Source organism: Chroicocephalus ridibundus, chromosome 5 (assembly GCF_963924245.1).
Source record: "Chroicocephalus ridibundus chromosome 5, bChrRid1.1, whole genome shotgun sequence".
Taxonomy (NCBI): Eukaryota; Metazoa; Chordata; class Aves; order Charadriiformes; family Laridae; genus Chroicocephalus; species Chroicocephalus ridibundus.
Window position 1 is genome coordinate 75,163,986 of NC_086288.1, and position 23,113 is coordinate 75,187,098.

The following is a 23,113-nucleotide window of genomic DNA, read 5'->3' on the forward strand; positions in this document are numbered from 1 at the left end:
GTGATTTCCTTTCTCTGCCAGTTCTGTTCTTTTGGGTAGGATTTAAGGATACTGAAATTTTCTAGTATTTTGCAGTATTCAGTTTTATGTTATGCTTAACATAATAAAAGTCATTAGCAAGGCAGTGGAATAACACTATTTGTAACTCATTTTCATTATCCAGATAGACTTTAAGAGCATGAGCTGCACAGCCATAATAGGAAGTAGCCTGGTAGGAGTCAGCTATCTTTAGTAGTTATGTAGCACCAACTACAAGGTATTAATAACTGTCAAGTTCTGCCGTACAGCTACTTTTGCTGTAGGGGGGTCATTCTTTTGTCCAGACCAAACCAATATTAAAAAATAAAAATTAAAAAATTTTAAAAGACAAAAAATATATCCAGTTGACTAAAAGGGATTGGTGATTCACTCTCACTGAAGTCTGTGACATGATAGCAGAGTTTTATGCTGCCTGAGGCCTAGATATTCCTCTAAATCCACAAAAGTTCTGATTTCATAGGAAAAGGATCTCCAACACAGTTGCCTTTCCCTCTTATATCTTAGTTTTCATGACAACTGCAAAAAAACTTTGTCCACATGTGATTTTTTTCCCTATGTCTCAAACATTCTGCTGATCCACAGCAAATACATTAAAATGTATTAAAAAGAGTAAGTAATTGGGAAACACTGAGTTAATAGCTGCATCATATCAGCTAAGGTGGTCATAGACTACTTATGGAAACAGAATTTGGAAAACAAGGAGTTAAAAAACAGAAACAAAGGATGACACAACAGAGAGAAACAATGGAGTTGATCCAGCCTGGCAGCTCTTGCCAAGTGAACTGAGATCACAGTGAGAGAGAAGTATGCTTCCCTGAGTCGTATTTTAAACCTCTCAATTACACAGCTAGATTGCATGGTTTCTCTTCATGGCTGTATTTATCTAATTAATTAAGGGAAAGAACTTAGCTGCCTACACAGACAGTGCTAAGGCTACCAGTTTTATCCTTTCTTTTTGAATCGGTATTTTGTATGTAAGTAGGAATTTTAAATTCTTTTACTGAACACTGTTTAAAAAAATCTTCCTCTCAGTCCAGCCACACTCACTGACAGAAACCGAGTGGACACATTCCCATCTTGATATAGAAGGAATAACAAGAGTGAGATACTGTGAACTGAGGTGAAAAAAATGAGGCTTAATAACCCAGCACTGGCTTAACTTGTCAGATATTCTGCAGTACTGCCACATCTGGTCTAGTGCAATGCAGGAGAAACGCAAGAATGAAGTACAACAGGGATACATCTGCAAACTCTACATGACCTACTTGTGTAAAAACTGGTTACCTTAAAGGGGCAGAATTATCTTCTCCTTAGTGTCTGACAGCAAAGATGACCGAAGCCTGTGGCAAATACCATTACCACAGACCAGCTTGAGCTGTGCTGTAGGTGCTGTCCCTTCTAAGGTGAGTCTCAGTCTTACCAGCACTGAGATCTCTGGTAGATATATAATAAACAATGCCAAATTGTTTATTATAATATAATAAATATAATAAACAATGCCAATCTTATCTTCTACCATATATTATTATTGTATGGATATGCATGAAGCAGAATAGTTGACAATAGTGATATAAAATCAAAATACCTGTTAAACCACCAGCCAGCCTTTTCCTCTTCAGCACAGTTCCCTTCGTAGTTGTCATTATCCCTGTCTCTAGTACTGAATTTCATTCCTCGATGATCAGCCCACCATTTTACTTCAGGATGAAATCCACCAGTAAGGGAATCACCAGCTGTGCCAGAGTATTCACCACAGCTCATCTCATAAGAATGCTAATGAAAAATGAGAAGAAAGGAAAAAAAATAAATTCCACAGTGTCTTTAATCTTTAGCGTGTCAGAGAGTGAAACCGTAAAGAGGAAACTAATCTGTTCCATTTGCTACTATTTTTATGCTCTGAAATGTCATGCCACTTAAACACAGTTTACTAGATAATGATGCTTCCCAGTGGTAAAATTTGTCAATAACCTTACGTATAAATTACATAATAAAAACAATATTAGAGTTAGCTTGCAGTATGTGTTAACAAATCAGAACATCATGTACTATTATTGTTGGTAATAACAACAAAAATAGAAAAGCTGCTGTTATCCATGGCTGCTAAACCAAATGATTCGAATATCTTACAGAAAGTGTGAAATTGATGCATCAATGTAAACCACTGTTATTACATATTTTAAAATTCCAAGCATTATAATAATTACAATAAGGTTCCAAGCATTATAACAAGGTAATGATAATAAGGTTCTACACAAACCTTTATGAAAATTAGGGGACCTGTATGCTTATTGTCTGTCTACAGAATCCACATTTTCATTTAAAACTTCTAGTCACGATTTAATATTTTATTACCTCTTGATCTGCAACTCTGAATCTTTCATATTGTGCAAAACGCCGTTCTCCTTCAAAATCAGTTAGATCAATTCTTAAAGTATAGTTCCCTTAAGAAATAACAACACAAATTATTTTGGTTAAACCAGCCTATCTCCCTACTTTTCAGAACAGAGTATTACAGCAGAAGATTAAAATGCTAACTATGTTTTTATCATGAATCTTATCTCTATCATCACAGCGTATTTTATGGAGCTTTATCTTCTTTCTTTATGCATATTAAAGCATATCTTGCTATTCTTTGTCTTTATTCACCTGATTCAGCTTGGAAAATTTTACAATTATTCCAATACAGATTTTCAAGTGTAGACGAAAAAAATATATATATAAAAGAAGGCCTTATAGGCTTTATATTTGAGTAAGAAATTTGAGGTGATAATGAAAGAATAGTGAAAATCAATCAATAAGTGGACACCCAAGAAAATTAGATTTTTATACTCTGAAGATAAAAGAGTTAAACTAGGACTACATCCTGGTGGCATTGATTTCCATATGAATTAGCTGACTAAGTCAATGGGTAAGTTTTGTATATGCAGTATTCTACAGCAAAGCAGAAGTTATCTTAGACTGAATGACTATTAGAAAGATGGAAATACCTTTCTAAGACTAGCCTAATCGACAGGACAGGCCTAGATTTACTTTCACACGGCCTATGCGGCCACATAAAGCCCTGTGAATGAACGAATTGGTACACTGGTACATCTTAGTGATGCTGTCAAATGGGTAGAGACAATTGTTTTAAGGTATACTCCTATCTACTGTTCCCTGTTTTGCAGGGGGTCCCTGCATGCCGTCGGCCGCACAACAGTTTTTAACCTTTTGTTAGAAAGCATATATTCAAATGTGGTTTGTTCTGAAACTTGGAGAAGTCCACGTAGACTAACAACAGAAATCAGGATTTATGCTAGGGTAACAAAAAAGAGCAAAGAAACTGCAACAATAAAAGACTAATGTTAAAATACAAATATTACCTTGATTAGTCAAATAATGAAGATTTTTATTTCCAAGCCAATATTCACCATTTGTCAAAACAAAATTTCCAAAGCCTTCTTCATAGTCTGTCCAGACTCTGAAAAGAGTATAAATTACTACTTTATCAAAAAAGCAAGTTTGCTTGGAGTTTTGTTTTATCATACAATCATAGATCACAGAATAATTCAACTTGGAAGGAATCTCAGGAGGTAGTCTAGTCCCATGTCTTGCTCCAGGCAGGGTCAGCTGTGAGATCAGACCTGGTTGCTCAGGGCTTGTGCAGTCAGGTCTTGAAAACCTCCAAGGACGGAGACTGTACATCCTCTTTGGGCAACCTGCTGGCTGTTCTCATGGTGAAAAAGTTTTTCCTTATATATAGTACGAACCTCTCGTGTTTCAACTTATGTACTTTGTCTCTCATCCTCCCACCAGACAGCACTGTGAAGAGCCTGTTTTCTCAACGATCTCTCAAACTGCTCTGTTTGCTTAGTCACCTCCTTGTAGGTACAGGCAGGCTACTATTAGGTTCTGCTGAAGCCATCTCTTCTCCAAGCTGAAGAAGCCCTAGCCTGTCTTCATAGGCCAAGTGCTCCAGCCCTTGATCATCTTGGTGCTTCTCTGCTGAAGTCTTTGTAGGTTCATTATATATCAGAACATTAATAAACAAATATTTTAGACTTTATTATCTTATTTATGTTGTTGATATTCACAGAATTATTTTTATTTCTCACATGTGCGAGGCTGAATCTCACACTACACCAGCCACTGAATCCCAGTCCAAAGAGTAGTGCTAAGGGGTACGTTCAAGGTGGTTTAAGATTAACAGATTTTAAGACCAGAAGAAAACACATTAGCTCAGTCCAATCTCTGCACAATTTACCCGAAGTGAAAACATTTTTCCTGGTTAAATCCAGGGAAACTGATGTGTAAGTGTATGTGTAAATGTATCACAAGCACTGTGTCTTTATTTTTTTAATTGTTTAACTAATTTTTTTAATTCATTTTTTAATAGCTTTTTATAATTTGCCGTGATTTGCTTAAGCTGTGGAACTCCTGCAGCTGGATATATAATTTTGTAAATTGAGGTATTAGCTAGCTGTTTCCAGCTTTGACTTATTGACTGATTCTAACAATTTTTGAACTCATACTGACACTGGCGCATAGTTTCAAGAATTAATGTGTATACTGAAAGCATTTCATATTTTCCCTGTCTGCAGTGGCTTTGAAACACATTCTCGGTGGTTTTAGTTTCATGACATGTTCTACCGGGGACAAAAATATGATCTATTTCCTTGATGAGAAGCAACCATACTTCAACCAATGGGTGAAAGTACTAGGTTGTGGACAGGCAGCTGGAAGAGAAAGCAGCCTCTGTCACTTAAATAGCTGGTAGTCTCTGGCAAGGATTGCTTCTGTAGCTTGTCTAAGCATATTTTATAAAATAAGAATAGCAAAGTTTTCTTGGCTGGACTGCAGTTTTTCATCCTCTCTGGGAATCGCTTCCCTATTTCCTAAGGGTATTGTAAAGTTAGTTACAGTAATTATAAACACAGGTAAGACACAAATCCACAGAAGGATACAGGTATGTGAAAAGCAAACTGGGCAAAGTGGAGGTTCTAAAAACCTTCTAATTCTAAGCAATAATTCTATTCCTTCTAATATCTGTAAATATTTGTGGGTTTTCATATTCAAGTCTCACAGCACCAAAAATTTCACTTCTGGACATTTACCAAAAATGCCTGAGTCTTGGCAAATGCGAGGAGGTTAGGTGTCCACAAATCAAGTTCTCAGCCATCTTTTCTTCCCTGAAGGCATTTTACCATGAGCTACAAATTACTCTGTGGTGGATTTCACTCATACGTGTTTGCTGGTGGTATTTCGGTTCAAGCAGATTGCTTACATTTTTACTTTTTTAGCTTTTTAGTATATGCAAAAGACAAGGTAGTCCTTTACTTGTCATTAAGGGTTTGTGCTCCAACAATTGTTAATGCATTGTCCTCATGTAAAATGCAAAAGCTGTCAGAAAAAGACGAGAAGAGATGTCTCCCAGCAGAGAGACAGAGCCAGAAGTGGTATCTCATCTGGAGGCTGTCCCACAGAGTAACTATTCCTCCCTTTTATCTAACTTATTAATATAATTCTACCGTTAAAATTTAACTTAGCTGCATCTGGTTTAATGTTTCTTCAGTTTGTTTCCAATTTTAATAATTAAGTTTAGTACCTACCTATCAAAATTCTGGCTGCCGTCAGAACGTCTCTGGAAAACAGTCCAACCACCCCCTTCAGACATGTCACAGAAGGCAAGGAATTCGGTAGGACTCCGGAGAGGCTTCATCTTATAAAATCCACTTTGCTTATGGCCATCATTGTAGATTTCTGCACAATCTGTTCACCAAACATTCATCGGACAGTTTTTTTAGTCCTATACTTACTGGCAAAATCAGAAATCAAGTCAATAACCGAAAGCAAGTCAGGTCATATGAGAGTCACATATGAACCAGACTGAAACAAAGGAAATACCTCTGCAAACACATTTTTATGACTTTTGTACATTTACTTGTATTTGCGTTGCTTTAAAACTTTATTGACCTGTAATTATTTTGACATTTCTTTAAAAGAATCTTTTTTTCCACCATAAAATACTATCATTTTTGTTTTTATTTGACTAGCAAAATAATTCCTCTGGTTTAAGTGGTGTCACTTTTAATTTACAATGGTATGATCCACATTAGAATCCTGTTACAATCATGTAACTTCTCTGCATATAAAACAGACAGTAACCTTTGAAAACAAACATGTAATTCTATGTCCAGAAAGTCCAGAGGAGAACTGCCAAAAACAAGAGTATGGAATCACCAGTGTTAGAAAAGGGAAACAATTGCTGGACCTGATACTCTTGTCCCTTGTAGCAAAGACATGCAAAAATATATAGAAGACTACCCTCAAAAAGTGCAATGTATGTGTAAAATGATATCACTTTGGCTTGGTAACATTTACAGTCTGGTCTCCATTGGTGTTAATGACTAATCAGCGTTTACAGCAACGACAAAACTCAGAGCTCGTGAAAATATAATAGCAATGTAATTGTATAATCTTATCTTTTTTCCTCTAGGAGTTAAGAAATGAAAGGAGTTCTTTGTTTATACGTAATCTACCATCAAGCAGTCATGCAGAAAAGACGTATAGTTTTTAACATTTCTGTTTTTCCTGGCAAAGGTAGGGCTGATTAACTGTAAGATTTTCCCTGAAAAATTTATGAACATGTTGGCTGAACTTCCAGGCCAGTTTGGAACTTTCTGAACTATTATGTTTCTTCTCAGTGAAAGTGTCAGTGAAGATTAGACATAGAAAATAAACACTTTAAACTGCAAAAAAATAGCTATACCAGGATTTCAATAAACTCTCATAGAAAACATGACTTAAATAACAGCTAAGTTGTATTTCTAGGGAATGTTTGGTTTGCTTATAGAAAACAGTTTTTCTTTTCCATTATTTACTTAGTAGGTTAGAAAAACACTTAAGCGTATTTTAATTTTTAGCAGGTATATATAGTGTGGAATTTCTCCTTCGCTATCTAATCCCAAATTATCCAGCTCTGTTGACATTAAAATGCTACAGCAGCTTGAATGAAATAATGCAGTATCAACAGGGAAACACATTTTCCAAGCTATATGGAAAGTGAAAAAATTATTAAGAAAACATCATCAGAAACTGGAACAACCTAGATCTGTTATTTAGAATCACATTTTAAGAACATAAACTGAGGCGTAGGCTAAGAAAAGACAAATACCTTTCAGCTAAATGTGGTTTTAATAATGTTTTCCAGTAACAAGTGAGTCAGCCATAATAATAAAAAAAGGATCCCAGGATGCTGAATACATAAATACACAGCTAAAATTTAAAATCAGACTTAAAACTGCTTTTGATTTCATTTCAATGGTGCTTTATTATATTTGATGTCTTGTTGTATGTTGTGATTTCTTTCAGCAGCATAAACACTACAAGTATATTCAAACAAGGCTATTAAAAATCATAGAAGTTTAGACTCTCTAACACTGGACAACTAGAAATGAAGACCATCCAAGAATCAGACCCCTGAACTGTATTTTCAATCCAGCTGTTGGTTTGCATGATGTTTTGTTATTTTAAGAGTTTGGACCTCACTGCAGCTGCTACGGGCTAACGCATTCAGCCCTCTTCCACTGCAGAGGGACTGGATCACCACCAGAATGCTGGTGAGATTACGAAAACAACTTAAGCCCGGTATTTTAGAAGATGTGATGTCCTGAGATGAACCTAACTCAGTCAAAATGGTGCAACACACCAAATACTATTGAAATGAGATGCAGATGTCATTATGCCAGGTTTATGTGTTTAAATATGGGTGTCTCAGGGACTTTAAGATTGGGACAGAGTTGGTGTGTGCTTGTAACCCACGTGACCCTGTGGACGTATGAATGTGAACTGACCCTGTGGGTTAGAACTTTTTGAGATTAGTCAAAGAAGCATGTTTAGAAATCTGTAACTGTTTATGAACATTTTGTAAATGTCTATTATTGGCTTTTATCTGTTGTATTGCTGGTATTTATTCTGAATTTATTGTTCATTTATTGTTTTTTGATTGTGTGCTATTAATAAATCCATAAACAGCTTTAATCCTGATTTGATTTATACCGTATAACATTAAAATTTTTTCTCTATGGCAGCAGGCCTAGATTAAAGCTGAACACTGTGTTTCAAACAAACAATCTTCTATGAGCTTTTAAAACAATAAATCAATGGCCCGATTGTGCTAAAGCTCCTGAATATCATAACAATGAATGGAAATGAAAAGAATAGCTTCATTTCTAACCTGAATACTGTCTTTTTCCTCCCAAGTCAATGACACTGTTTTCATCTCCTCTGTCACTGTACTGAATCTCTTTCTTCTCCAAAAGCTGTATAATTTTTAACTGCTGCTGTTTCACACGATGTTCCAGAAGCCTCACCTGGCCTTGAAGTCGAATCTGCTCTTGAAAACATTTCTGTAGATCCTGGAGAGGAAAACGTATCTTATTGTAAAACAAACAAATTTTTGTCGTGTTTAACAAATGACACAAAAAACCAACCAAACAAACCATAAATAAAATTTAACTTGAATAAAACATTTTGGTCATAGCTTCCCACAGACACTATGTTGACTTCCTCTTGCTACCTCTATTTAAAAATTATTTTCTATATTACAGAGGGTCCAAATGTATACCTGCTTTGCAAAGTGACCTCTTTAATGACTGTAACTACCAGCTTTCACTCCAGACAGGCAGAGGGGACTTTAGGGAAAAACACTATACTAAAGACCTTATCATAAAGATTGCTTATTCTGTATCATCTGCCATGTACAGAGATTTATTATCCACTGAGGACCGCTGCTAACATTGTGAAGGTTCTAAAATTCCAGAGTTTTAAAGAAACACAGTCCACACTGATACACATTGTGCATTTGTCACATGCTTTTAGATTACACACTTCTTGTAATAATAATCTTAACATTGCCAAGATAAATAAAGTTTCAAGCTCATTTTTGCCATGCTAGAATAAATAGTCCCTAAGAAATTGCAAATATGCATGAAAAATAAAAGTTAAAAACTTAAAGTCAATATTGGGCTGTGACTTGTACACTTAATTTTGTCATGCAGAGTGGGTGAGAAATGTGGTGATTCTGATACGGTGATACCTAGCACTTATTTCACCCTGGTGCAAATATGGATGTGTGACAAGAGATCTGGAATAACTTTTCCAAATTCTGATATGCTGAATATATGCAGAGCAATAAATAATTTTGTTTTTAGATTAATGACTACGGTAAAATAAGCAAAGTGAACAGAACCCAATCTAGGGAGCTTGAATTAAAACAGCCTGTACAGTTTCAAATAGATATTAAACAAATTTGATTTCAACATGGGGAAAAAAGCCTTTGCGGTTTTATGATACATTTTACAAATGTGACATGAGGTTTTGCATCATTAACATTGTGTCTGCAATTTTATATGAGCAAACATGAGTTTAGTAGCTATGGTGCTTGCACGAGAGCACAACTAGCACTGTAAAGGCAAAACCAGAGGGCAACCTTTTGGAAATCTGATATACAAGATCAAATATGCAGTAGTTCTAAATTGGGGCAGCCTTATTCATAGGGCAACATTATTTACGTGCGCTAAGGATGTAGACCTGTAACAGTTGCCATCCATATGGAAGAGCTGATACCTTAGAACATTGCCCTGTTACACTGAACTATAGAGAGATCTGAAGTAGCGTACTGATGTGCACCTCCAGTGGCATCCACATACTCTCATTCGTATCAGGTTCGAGCTTCACCTATTTTCCATGAACACTCCCACCAAAATGTTTCTTGTCACTTTCTTGCTGCAGTGATTTTTTTCCCCTTCTATCTGAAAAGCTGATACCATTGTAAAAGTTCCTGAGCAGCACACACACAGTTCTGGTTAGACTGACTTTCCTTGCAGTACCATTCACCACAACTCCAAGAATAAACTTTGTGAATTGAACTAACGGTATTAATTAGAATCTGCACTTTATGACTCTACTACATGCAGATTTTTTTCATAATTAATTTGTGGTACTAGTTAAAAAGCAGAGGAAATTCTTCAACTGTCAAGGACCTTCCATATAATCCGTGTCATGACTATGACCTGTTACTTCTGACAGAAATAAGTGTGGCGGGCCCCTTTGCTTTTTCACTAGAGAGGATGCAATTCACTTTCAATAAATAGATACATGAACTAGAAACATTTCAAGGGAGTATTTGAAGACAAAAGGATCTATGTCCATGAGTTCAGCAAAATGGTTCCTAGCCTGCAATGTTCAATCACTCTGACAAATTTGATAATCAGACTTTGCAGAACAATCCTGAACGTAGGCCTCTACTTTAAGTATTTCTCAACTAATTCATACTTAACTGCAATTTAATATACATGGTGGAATAAAAGAATGGGGAATATACATGTGGCGGGACTGGGCAGGCGGTCAGGGACCTGTTCGAGAGGAAGAGGCTGAGCTGCCTGTCTGGGCTTGGGCTGCCCACACCAGGCTGCTTTGAGAGTAGGTGTTTCTGCAGCCTCCAGCTGTCTGCTTGCTGCTAGGTCCTGACAAGCCATTAAGATGCTTGACCACAAGGAGGAGCTGTAAAGTAAGAGGCTTGTTTACCAGGCGCATTTTTAGAAGAATAAGCAAAGCAGCCAATGACCTAATATCCCTAGAGTCCAATCTTATTTAAGAATACTCCCTTGAAAATCTTTTTCAGTTGTTGATAGCTATGCCAGATCCCTAGCATACTGTCCTTTTCTTCTAGCAGGAAACAAGAGAAGAAAATACTTAAAATATATGCCCATACACAGACAAACTTGCTACAGTGGCTTAGAGGGATGTTACTTGACCATAAGCGCTGGTTATGTGTTACATATTGCACATTACAAAGAAAAGACGCACTATTATGCAGCCTTTCCAGGGCGGTTGTCCCAGTTTGCATCTGCAGCTTCTTATAAACCTTTCACAAAAGCTGAGTTAAATTGGGAAATTCAGAAGACACTTCCTTGACAGGTCTCTGCAAATTCTCAGACTAGTCCCGAGTGCACACAGAAAATTACGGAGAACCAGAAAGCTGCACAGGTGGGTTGAGAAAGAGTGAAAAAATAATAATAAAAAAAATATGTCCAGGCTCACCCTGACAAGCTAATGCTAACTATAGAAGTAAAGCTGTCAAAAACCCCACGTTAACAGTCAGACTAAATATTAATCCTAATCATATTAAGTTAAGAGTGATAAAGGAGCCACCATGCCACACCAGCTTTACTGCAGTGTTTATTTATTGAGAAGGTTAGCCTGTATCAGTCTTAACTCAGTACTTTCAACCTTGAAGAACGTTGTAAAATACCTTAGGGAAGACCTGGGAGATCCTGGAAATGGTGGCCCTGTTGCCAGGCCCTTGCAGTTTCATAGGCAAGACTTTGGGTGGGCAGTCTCTTTAACACGTGGCAAGGTCTGGGCCATGAAGAGCTACTTTAAGTTCTGGAGAGAGCATGGGTCTGTGCGTTTGAGGAGAGGCAGCTCCAGGCAGCCAACTGTGTTTCTTTCAGGTGCAGCGAAAATGCATCACTTCACCTAGTCATACTGCTAAAAGCCATTCTCCTACTGTGATTAAATTATATAGCAAAAGTACGTAACTTCTCAAAAAATATTATCATACCTTAGAAAAGCTTGGTCTGTAAATTCAGTATCACAATAATTCATATACCACCATAAAAGGTCCTTTCCTTTAAATCAAATTAAACAGGAATCTGCAACAGGCTATGTCTCTAAGTATTATTCATAACTTTGCATTTTAAAGTGATCTTTTCTTTTTGTTTACTTAAAAATTGTGAATTAATTAATGAAAACCTAACACTGAGCTGATTCTCATCTGCTTTACAGACAATACACTCATTATGGGGTGAACAGTAATATATCTACATTACACATAGCAATTTCCTGATGAAAAGGATTTAAGCTCACAGTGCTGCTAAACAGTAAGTAACAGTTGAGAAATCACCAGCCGTACTGAATAACTACACCATAAGAAAGAAATGACTGAGCAGAAATAGAGTTTTGAAAGTAACCTCCATATGAAAAATATCTGATACTTTCCTTTCTCTCCCTGACTCCAGCCTCCTCATTGACATCTCTTTCTGCCAACTCCACACAAATCCCATGACACTTTTTGCTGGTCAGCAAAAACACAATTCTCATATTTGTAATTCCACACCTGTTTTTCCTATGGGACAATCACAAGTTAGCTGTGTAACTTCAGGTGAATCAATGTGGCTTTTAGATCTGCAGGTTACCAGACTGTTCTTTTACCATACTGCTACACTTTTTCACGGGATAACTCTTTTAAAATCATTAGAGTTAAGTCAGTGCACAGCTAGAGTAATATAGAAGCAAAATGTAACTTAGGGTTATAACGAGTCAGCAGCTGTAATAAATTGCTATTCCTTTTGATAGATATGGACCGAAGTTAAACTATTACAATGTTGAAATACTCAAAAAACAAGTGAATTTGAGTGGTACTGTCTCCAGTGGATAGTAGCGCCCACTGGTTGAAACCAGACTGAACATAACCTGTTCTGTCTGTTTCAGTGAAGCAACTGTTTGTATTACACATTGAGAAGCAATTGTCTAACAACTGCTGACAGCTCTGCTCTTGGACATGTGGTCCTACATTTCACCAGCTGCTGCAATTAATGTGCCTTCACAATCTTTATTTCATTATTGTGTGAATTATTTAGCAGCTAGTGACATTGCATTAAAAATGATGCTATAAATTAGACTCAGAATACTTTATGAAAACTATAAAAAGACAAAATTTTTACTTGAGGTGTAATTTCCTATATTTTTAGATTTTAAATGAGCTCCAAAAAATCTCTATTGAGATTAGTGTTTTAATGAGATTAAAATGTGAAAACTTAGAGAAAATTTCAGAATGTTCCCAGTTTTTAGTCACAGCATCAGCTAAAGCCCATAATATTCCACATGAAAAATCAAAAGAAAGCAAATGCGTTTCACTGTAATGCCTTTTTCTCAGTAGGCTTCTATAAAAATTAGTTATCTTTTTCTCCACTGAGCAGAAGTGATTACAGAGGCCCATGCTTCCTATTTGGCCCCTGTAGAGCTACTTTGCTGACCAATGAGCTACCTATCTGACATAAGACAATGTAAGCCACAAACAATGATGCTCACCTAGTTGTAAATTCATCAACCATTTCCACCTAACCAATTATGAATCAACAATTCAGTCTCCCAGGTCCCTGCTAGTTAGGACCTGAATATCAAACTAGGAAGGACAGCCAAAACAGGCAGTACAGGACTGGTGAGGTTAGATGTATTTTAAGCAGTGGAGTAAGTGTGATTGTGTTAGGGTTTTTGTTGGAGAGGCAAAAGGTTCTGGGAGCTAGAAGGGAAGGAGTTTTGATCATTGTCTCTGAGTGTGAATTATAACATAGTAACATGGTAACAAGTAAGAATATGAAGCTGCGGATCTTATTTGAGAAGAAGCTGTATGGCAAGCAGGCAAGGTAGAATAGGGTAGAAAAATTCTTCATCCCGAGTGTCAATGACCAGAAATACTACTGCTGCAGCCACCACTTGAGGAGTTCCTGGGGTTTGCCTTTCTGTAAGTATGCTGCTCAAAAGTAACGGTGTTATTCTGAGTTAGCATTATCCCTGAACAACAGTGTAACTGTCTTGTGTGCCTTCTGTGCAGTGTGCCTCTTGCCTTTTTTAGCAAAGATGTCCTGTTGCCTCCTATTTCGTGTTGGATCCAGTAACAAACTGACTGGATTGATTTCTTCAGGGATATTGCCCAGTCGCTTATCTTCTGTTGTATATTTATGCATTTGTTTCCTCTTCCCTTATCAGAAACTTTACCCCACTTTTTTCCCCAAACATGATTTGAGGTTATTCCCCCACTCTTTCAGGTTTGTTCTGAATTCTAATCTTTTCCATCAAAGGTTCTGCCATCCCATGTAGCTGAGCTACATCGTAAGCTCTATGGAGGACAAGGTATGAAATATTTAGAACTCTATAGGCAAATTTAATTAATAGAACTTACAGAGCTGCTAATGACATCCATCAAGCTAGCTGCAAGGACAAAATCAATCATTATCAAAATCTTCATTCTTTGGAAGCTGTGAAGCAGAGGAACAAATGAAATACTAGTTAGCTTAAACATTAAAACTAAATATTTACCTGACATTTAAAATTTTATTAACCTAGAATTGTTTTCTTACATATTGTAAGTATAATGTATATTTAGGCTTCATTACAAGTGTCTAAAATAGTCTGATCAAGTACAACTCCAAAACCCAGTAAAAACAGAATTTATCCTTTTAGGCCACTTTCTATCAGATCTATTAAGACAGATATTTAAGATTCAAACCCCATGCATTTCAATGTGAAACAAGACAAAAGGAAAATAGCATTTTTAAATGCTCTGAAAAACAGGGCAATATTCCTTGTTGGCCCTTTAAAGTTGGAAGAAAGCTCTCTGTTATATTCAAGTAATTAAAATCTGAAATGGGCTAATTGGCCCTTTAAAGTTGGGAGAAAACTCCCTGTTATATTCAAGTAGTTAAAATCCGAATTGGGCTAGTTGACCTTGAACTAAAGAAGATTTGTGCAATTTTTGTGTGCCAGGGGAGGACAGAGATAATTTTACTGTTATAGGGTAATTTTGGGGAAAAGTGTCTGATAGTTACCAGCATTTATTCTAACGGTGTCAAGGATGGCATCTTTCAACTGATAGCTACACATATTTTGTACTGTATGACCCATTTTAAATCCCATTGTTTCATACGAAAAATATTTTATATGCCAAAACAATCACCATTGTATCTCACTGCCTAGCAAACATTTGCTGATATAACTTCAGCATTTCTGTAAGGTACACGTGTGCTTTTCAGCTCACAGATGAGAAACCAAGGCCTCCAATCACTAGAATATATACATGGATTATACATGAACCAATTCTAAATTGACTAGTTAAACTGCTGCAAGAAACTGAGGAATGTTTCTTTTTTGTTTTTTTAACTGAAAATATTTTCAGTTAGCATATGCTAACGCCTGTTTAAACCAAAATATGTGTCCACTCTGCTTTTTCTACTTATAAAACTAAATTAGCTAACTACATGTTAAAACATTTGTGATTAGACAAAGCATAAGACCTATAATAGAGATTAATGATTCAATGTCAGCATGTGCTTATTGAAACACCAACTTCATGGAAATTTCTTCTCATGTTTCTACAGGAATTAATATAAAACACCAGTGGAATTTTGGCAGACTGTTCTTTTTATTGTACAAAGATAAGCAAGGTGCTTACGTGAAGCATGCTTTTAAGTTCTTCTAAAAATGGACAAGTCCAACTTTATTTTCACCAATCTCTCAGAAAACCTTATGCAAGAGTACAAATTACAGCCCAGCCAAATTTCAGGTTTTCAACACCTGCCTATAAAGTACTTAGGATGTTTTTTTTATAATTACAGTTACCTTATTTAAGTAAGCAACATTTTTTTCTTATTTTTTAGTTCTGAGTTTTGCTGGTTTGAAAGCATCATATTTGAAAACATAGAGTTGTAAGGCCCAGGTATATCTGTATAGATCTCATTACACCACCACTGCACTGGTCTGGTGCAGACACAAGGTGTTGAGGGTACTCTGTCCCCATTGACTCATGTTACAGACAGCTCAGAAGGGTTTTTTTAAGCATTTTGGACATACACATCATCTGCCTTTAAGCTGTAAAGCACTATACTAAGCTGATGTCTAAGGATTCCAAACAGATCCATTAAAAATTACCTATAAAATATTTCTTGAGCAGAAAGTGTGAACTGAAAATCTTAGGCTAAGTTATTTCTATGCCATAAAGTTTCTGAATTGTAAATTGTAACTTGTTCTTTATGCTAACCAAATAAATGTTATATCATTTGAATTAGAAACTTTACCATAGTTCAATGCAAGAAGTTCTGCTACTGTTTGAAGTGGTGAAATCTATGAATTTCAGGCTTAAAAAAGGAGGCAGGGTGGAAATCTACAAGCATTGCCTGGCATCGAATTCGGTTATTAATTTAGATTTCAGAGGTTTCTGCCATGAAAAAAGATGCACTTTCACCTTATGACAGTAGTAATTATGGCTATTGGAGCCAGTACTGTTTTGAAAGCAGCTGTTGCCATCTGCTGCAATGATGCTGTCTGTGAGAGGAGTGGCCAAAGAGTGCATTAGCTATCTGGACAACCTGCAAATGATCTATCTCTGATAATTGCTGTCCCAACTCCATGCATATCTTAAATATGTTTTCTATGAGAGAAGAGACTATATTTTTTTTCACCGGAAGATTCATATTTAACTGTTCTGCTTCATTCTGTGTTATTTTCATTATAAAAGCACACTGTCCTTCTTCACATTAGTCTTAATATTCAAACTGTTCTATCATGATTTCACTGACTGTGAATGCCTGAATACCGCAATCAATCTTAAAAGGGTTGCACAGCTTTACAACTATATAACTCTTATTTTTTTAAAAAAAAGACTATCAAGTAAAAATTACATACTGTTCAGAGAAATTTATATTAGTAAAAAAAAAAAAAGACGACTAAGAGGCACAATCAGGGTAGATTGTGTCCCTTACAGCACACGTGAGCTACTATGAGCAAGCTGTAAAAAAGGAATGAAGAGCTGAGGAGTGTAGAGTGTGTGCAGCTGGTTTGGTTTGTCAGCTTCAGATGAAGTCACCTTTCTATTTAAAGGGTGCCTCTTTCTAAAACATGTTCCTGTTGTGGGGAACTTCATAAGGGCTGCACTTGGAAGACAACTTTGTGCGTATCAGCTTCAGCACTGAACTAAGATACGCTCAAAATACGCTCCAAAATATAGGAATAGTCTCATAAATAAATAAAATTCTAAATGTGATGATTTAAATACATTGATCAAGATATTTTAATCCTGGAGTTTCATTTTTAAGAAAGGAAGTTGGACAGTAAACCCAAGATGGATTATTGATCCTGTAGTCACTCACAATGTGAGCTCACTATGATGGTAAGAGAATTACAAGGCGTATAAAGACGGAGCAACTGAAAGCTACATTTGGCAGACCCATCAGTCAGAAACATGGAAGACACTGAAACAAAGAGGACACAGGAAAAAAGACACAGAGTGAACCTGAAGTAGGAACAAGGGTTGGGGGGATCAAAATCTTTGTGCTCTTTTCCTCCCAAAAAAGGAGAAAGAAGACTAGGAAGAGACATGGAAGGGGCAGCACCTTGTACCTTTGAGCCAATTTCTCAGCAGGTATAAACTCCCGTAGTTTATCTCATCCCACAGGTGCGGTCACATGAGATCTACTGAGTGGTCAGCCCTACAGTGATAAGGGAAGTAGTTAATAGGGTCAAGCCCCATATATGTTCAAAGCGCTTTGCATACACTAACTGAATCAACAGGTTCAGTCTTGTAATTAACATGGGTAACTGTTTACTTAGTTTTCCACATTTCTACAAAAAGTTCCAGAAAAGTTTGCATTAGTAACAGTTCTCTGAAAGTGTACATCCATGCTCTTTGGTAATATGTAAAGCTAAAGTTCTGTTCAAGGGAAAAATAAAATCTTGCTCTATGAAGGCTGCTGTGAAAGTCAGTTTCTTGAACTAATTTCTCCACTCATTTAAATATTTACCCTGGTTGTTATATAGTTCTTTAAAACGCATTATCCAGAAATGTATATGGAGGGCAAAATAATCAAAAATGTAGGGAGAGAATACAACCACTGCTAAAACTTCACACACAATGAAATAAAAACATTCATTCCAAAAAACTGCAAAAAAATTACAAATCTTAATCCATGTCACAGGTGAAAACAATTGTGTAACTTAGCAAATATTTTTGTGACTTTAATGCTAGTGAATCCAAGGAGTTAATAAGTGCTAAGAGTCTTACAAGACTTTTGTTATAACACCTGTATTGGTTTAACAAAAACAAAAAAAACCCAAATTTGTGTGGGGTCATCTCTTTCCAGGAAAATATTAATCTCATACAATAGACATGTGGATTAATTATGATGCATCACAAAAGAGTGAGAAAAACTTAGTGTAATATTTTCAAGTTGAAAACACAAGCTCTTAATAGTTAGCTGAAAAAAAAAAAAAGAACCACTTTCTGTTTTAATAAAATTGAAGTTTAAGGACAACTCTTGTGACACCCTGAACCCCATATGATGTTAATCATTTACTGTTCAAAGATTACATCTGGAATGTGCATTTCCACAGCTGTGCAGAGAGATTTCTCCAAAGCTATGGAATAAAAATTCTAGAAAGGTACCTTTTTCCTTCTCTGTGCCTGGGCCTTCTTTAAAGGCTACTCAGACAATCAATCCTATGTTCAAATTTCCCTTAAATTTGATGTTTTCCCAAGTACGTCAATAACAAGTTACTAAATCGATTTAATGACATTAGAGAAACTCTGTGCTACAAAAATTTTGAAGTGTCAGCCTTTTTTCTTGTTCTTGAATTCTGGAGGCAGCAAGCTAGATGGAATTCAGATGCCTATTTCTGTTTGTACAGCGCCAATAAGAGTTGCATTGCTAATAAATACAATAAAAATAAGCGAGAATCTGCCAAAAGGACAAATAATTACTTGAAAGATTTTTCTTTGCTTTCTTAAAATTCAAACTGATGTTAATGATTAAACTCATGCACAAATTTTGCTTTGTTTTACTTAGGTAGTGTTACAAAAATTGCCCCATTTTCCTCATCTGAAAAATGGATAATAATTCATTATTTGATCTATTTTTACGCTTTAAAAGCAGCCTTGTTCAAACGACCATACATTATTATAAATTTAGAAACTACAGATTTGAATATGAGGCTTATTAACTAACTAGATATTGGAGCAAAGTAGCTAGATCCTGATAAAACATTCACACATCATTAGCAACATTGCACCAGTTATATGGCCTTCAAAAACATATTACTTCTAAACCATAACTATACCAATCACCCCAAATTCATCCTTCTTCCCTCACAGGTACCTAAAATGTTTACCTTTACCCTCTGGACAGAACTCAAAGTTGTTAAATCTTCTTAAGCTGATGCAAAAAATTCCAGAGCCCTTCCCAGGCTGCGATTGTTTTTGCTATTAAATTCTGTAGAGTTGAGGCTTACATCTGCTATGAGTCACTGGGCAGGAATGTTACTGAGAAGTCGCAGTTATCAAGACTAAATTGCAACATAAGATGGAGAAAACGGTAATTCTGTGCCTAACACAACAGTTCTGAAACAAAAATAGACCAAAAATAACAAAGGATCATCCATCGCCTTTCACTGCTCTGATCCAGGACATTGCTCTCAGCGTCATATTCAACTATATACTCCAGCACTTTCCTGAATCTGAGCCTAAATCTCTTAGGCTTCAGAGGTATACGGAGAGCACTCAACCGATTTAGAAATAAAACATAATCACTGAGACTGGAAGTTACCCGTTAGATGTGACAAAATATAAAGACATCGACTAACAGATTAGCTGAAAGAGCAAAGGAAAAAAATCTGCTAAACAAAATAAAAGTAACAAACACAGTAAAAACCCAAAGGGAACAAGAAAAAAAGGACAAAGAATCTTGTTTGATGTAAGTCAGTATTTTTTAGCTAAATTGGAAGGCATTCAGAAGCACATGATCTCAGTGACTTCATTAGACAAAATCACTTTCTTTATAAGTTTAGACCCAGATGAATATATCAAAGAATGTTTTAAAATGCAATTTTGTTGGATTGTTTGCCCTCCTTCTGTCTTGACTCTTCCCAAAAAGTCCAATAAATGAGTATGCTTAAAGGAATGCTTCCGGAAGAAGTAAACTCTTAAGGAAATATTGAACAAAAGCAGTAAAAGGAGTTCTACGTGCCACAATATAAATATTCACACCATCAACTTCCTTTTGAAGACTAAGACTTGTTCCACATTTCCTCTGAATAATTAATTTTTGTTGTAGTATTTGGAATCTGTTTACCTGGTAGTATTTCTCTTTACTAATTACATTACATCAACTAATTAACTTCATATTTCTTTGTATTTCAAATATTTAATAATTGCAATGAATTTCTCATGAGTAGCCTACCCTCAGAATCGTTCAAAACTTCAAAATCATTCAGGAAGTTGTTTTTACTGGGAATCTTACTAATGACTTTTGCAAGGAGGGAGATACCTGTTCATAGCGTGACTCAAATCTTAAGTGATGGTTACTCAGTGGGTGGGCTCTGAATTTAGAAAGTGGAAAAAAGGCCACTTTTTTTAAAGTCCATTTTTTTAAAATGGATTTTAAAATCCATTTTAAACTTGGATTTATTAACCATTTAAACAACGTATTGAGGGTTACAAGTAGATTCTTCATCACTTGAAGTCTTTAAACAAAGACTAGGTGACTAAAATGTATGGCTGTGATTCAGCTGAACAAGAATTGTATACAGCATCAAGTCAGAGATTTGTGTTATTCAAGAAGTCTATAGGCTACCCATCCAGAATGATTTTGCAAGAATAAACATACTAAACAGAAGGCTCCCAAAGACTATAAGAATGGAAGTCAAATAAGCATGAAAGGAAGAGAGAAAGGCCTTTCTTAGACCTGTTGGATACATCTAATACTGAAAACTGTCAAATGTCATAGAACTTAACGCAGGCAGTGAAGACCTGGCTGTTCAGACAAATCTTATTCAGATTTGCTGCCCTTGGGAGAGTTTGCACAGAAGTGAAGCAAAATATAGCAAGGATCATGAATTAATTTTTATAAGTTTTTCAACTTATGTGTATGTAAAAAGGATAAAATGCTATTCTTCACTTGTACGCTAAATCAACATGTTCATTACTTCCTATAAGCAAGGTAAAACCAGTCAGTTGTATTAAATCCATCCTACATCTTTTGTGGATGTTTAAAAGAAATAGCTAGCACAAGAAATCAGTGGTCTTTGTTCCCATTGTATTAGCACTTTTCGCCGAGTACCTCCTCAGGTATTTTACCTGACAGAAGTTTAACAGCTTTGGGCAAACCCAAACATGGATACAGGCTGGGTGATGAGTGGATTGAGAGCAGCCCTGCAGAGAAGGACTTGGTGGATGAAAATCTGAATATGACCCGACAATGTGCACTTGCAGCCCAGAAAACCAATTGTATCCTGGGCTACATCAAAAGCAGTGCGGCCAGGTCGAGGGAGGTGATTCTGCCCCTCTGCTCTGCTCTGGTGAGACCCCCACCTGCAGTGCTGCACTCAGCTCTGGAGCCCTCAGCGCAGGAAAGACATGGACCTGTTGGAGCGAGTCCAGAGGAGGCCACGAAGATGATCAGAGGGCTGGAGCACCTCTGCTATGAGGACAGACTGAGAGAGTTGGGGTTGTTCAGCTTGGGGAAGAGAAGGCTCCAGGGAGACCTTCTAGTGGCCATCCAGTAACTAAAGGGGGCCTATAGGAAAGATAACGAGGGACTCTTTCTGAGGGACTGTAGCGATAGGACGAGGGGTAATGGTTTTAAACTGAAAGAGGGGAGATTTTGATTAGGTATGAGGAAGAAATTCTTTACTGTGAGGGTGGTGAGACACTGGCCCAGGTTGCCCAGAGAAGTTGTGGATCCCTGGAGGCCAGGCTGGATGGGGCTTTGAGAAACCTGGTCTAGTGGGAGGTGTCCCTGCCCAGGGCAGGGGGTTGGAACAAGATGATCTTTAAGGTCCCTTCCAACTCAAACCATTCTATGATTCTATGAATATGCAGGAATGACTGCTATCGGATACATTTTAGTTTTCAATTACAAAAGAAAAACGTGTTAAGTATCTACAACATTTTCCTCTTAGCATGAGCTCTCAAATAGTTGTGCAGTGTCTTTCATTCTTTACACTCAGAACAAAGGAAAAGAAAAAATTAAAAATTATTTATTTAATGGCAATATGGTAAAAAAAAAATGGGGTAGGCAGAGAGGCATGAGAATTCTGGGTTCCAAACTTTTTGGGTTGCTTATTTCTTTCATATTCTTGTCCTTTGATTCAATTCAGACAGAGAAATTTAGGTGGTATGTCTAAGCTACGTAATAATTTTCTTTCTCCTGCTCACTTTTTGTTTGTTCAGTGTAGCACATACTTAGGTTGTGACTTCATAAATCTAAATAATATGAAAGTGAATAATGAATTAAAGTTTGTTCCTACTCACTTTTCTGAGGAATCTGCAGATATGCCTGTTTAACTCAAATCTGTAATTTCAGAATAACCGAAGTATTTTGTTTCTTCTTGGATTGCTTTTGCTAGCCAAGGAATAAACTGAAGATGTTACTGGACTGGAAATAGAAAAAAAATTAAATAGATAAGACTACCTAACTAAGAGTACGGTGTATCAAACAAAATGTTGAACATTGATGATGAGAGAGACATCCAGATTAAGCACTATATTTGCAGGTTGGTGGTGAAACTGGAGCTTAATTTCTTAAGAGTGAAGTAGTACTTATGACCTTGCTAACTTCTCTTCTGTAGAGAACTCTTTACAAATGGTTTTCAAAATAGGCTTTAATGGAGCCTGACTTCAAAGGTGACAATCAGAAAAACGTGGTCCTAGGGCTTCTAGGTAGGGCAACAATGGTGCTCCTGATGTGTTTTGGATATGTGAAACAAACGTGCCTAATAAAACATGACTGGTTATGCCTCGTGCCTCCATCTCACCACTTTACAGCACTAGGTTTGATACTAGTCACTAATATTTTACTAGAATGTAAGGTGTCAAGTGCATATAATGACAAATATTACAGGCTGGTGATATAATAGCCATATCAAGAGGATTACTTTCCCCACCCCTACGGATGTGAGGAAGGTTTAAACAGGGATCCTGTCCATTCTTCAGATGAGATTCAGGCACTTTTCCAGAGTCTGACCAGGTTAGCTCTAAACAGGTCTGACCTATCTTCCAATTACTCTTTTTTCCTTCATTGCTTCTGATGGCTATTATGCTTGAGTGGATCATCAAAAATTGCTTTCTTCTTCACCAGTAGTGAACTGGCTAATCCTTGGTCAGCCTAACACTTGGCTTTGGGGTCTTAAATGCCTGGGCCTCTGCCCTACACCTACTGAATTTGTTATCAGACCCCACATAGATAAGTGGACCCTTTATCTTCCT

The 23,113-nt window shown here is 36.6% G+C and overlaps 1 protein-coding gene across 6 annotated transcripts in view; it reads right to left on the reverse strand.

Annotated features, from left to right (window-relative positions):
• Window positions 1-19,147, reverse strand: part of FGL1 (fibrinogen like 1) — a 33,778-nt gene extending 14,631 nt beyond the window's left edge. For 2 of the 6 annotated variants that reach the window (XM_063335430.1, XM_063335425.1), the window contains exons 1-8: window positions 19,021-19,147; window positions 17,257-17,345; window positions 14,045-14,120; window positions 8,255-8,435; window positions 5,628-5,787; window positions 3,402-3,499; window positions 2,392-2,480; window positions 1,625-1,812 (exon numbers count right to left, since the gene is read on the reverse strand). In XM_063335430.1, the coding sequence (XP_063191500.1) occupies window positions 1,625-1,812; window positions 2,392-2,480; window positions 3,402-3,499; window positions 5,628-5,787; window positions 8,255-8,435; window positions 14,045-14,110 (782 nt within the window). In that variant the 5' untranslated portion in view covers window positions 14,111-14,120; window positions 17,257-17,345; window positions 19,021-19,147. Of the gene's footprint in view, window positions 1-1,624; window positions 1,813-2,391; window positions 2,481-3,401; window positions 3,500-5,627; window positions 5,788-8,254; window positions 8,436-14,044; window positions 14,121-17,249; window positions 17,346-19,007 lie in introns of all 6 variants that reach the window. The other 4 variants (XM_063335426.1, XM_063335427.1, XM_063335428.1 and 1 more) reach the window with 4 other exon arrangements.
• Window positions 19,148-23,113: the final 3,966 nt, after the last annotated feature.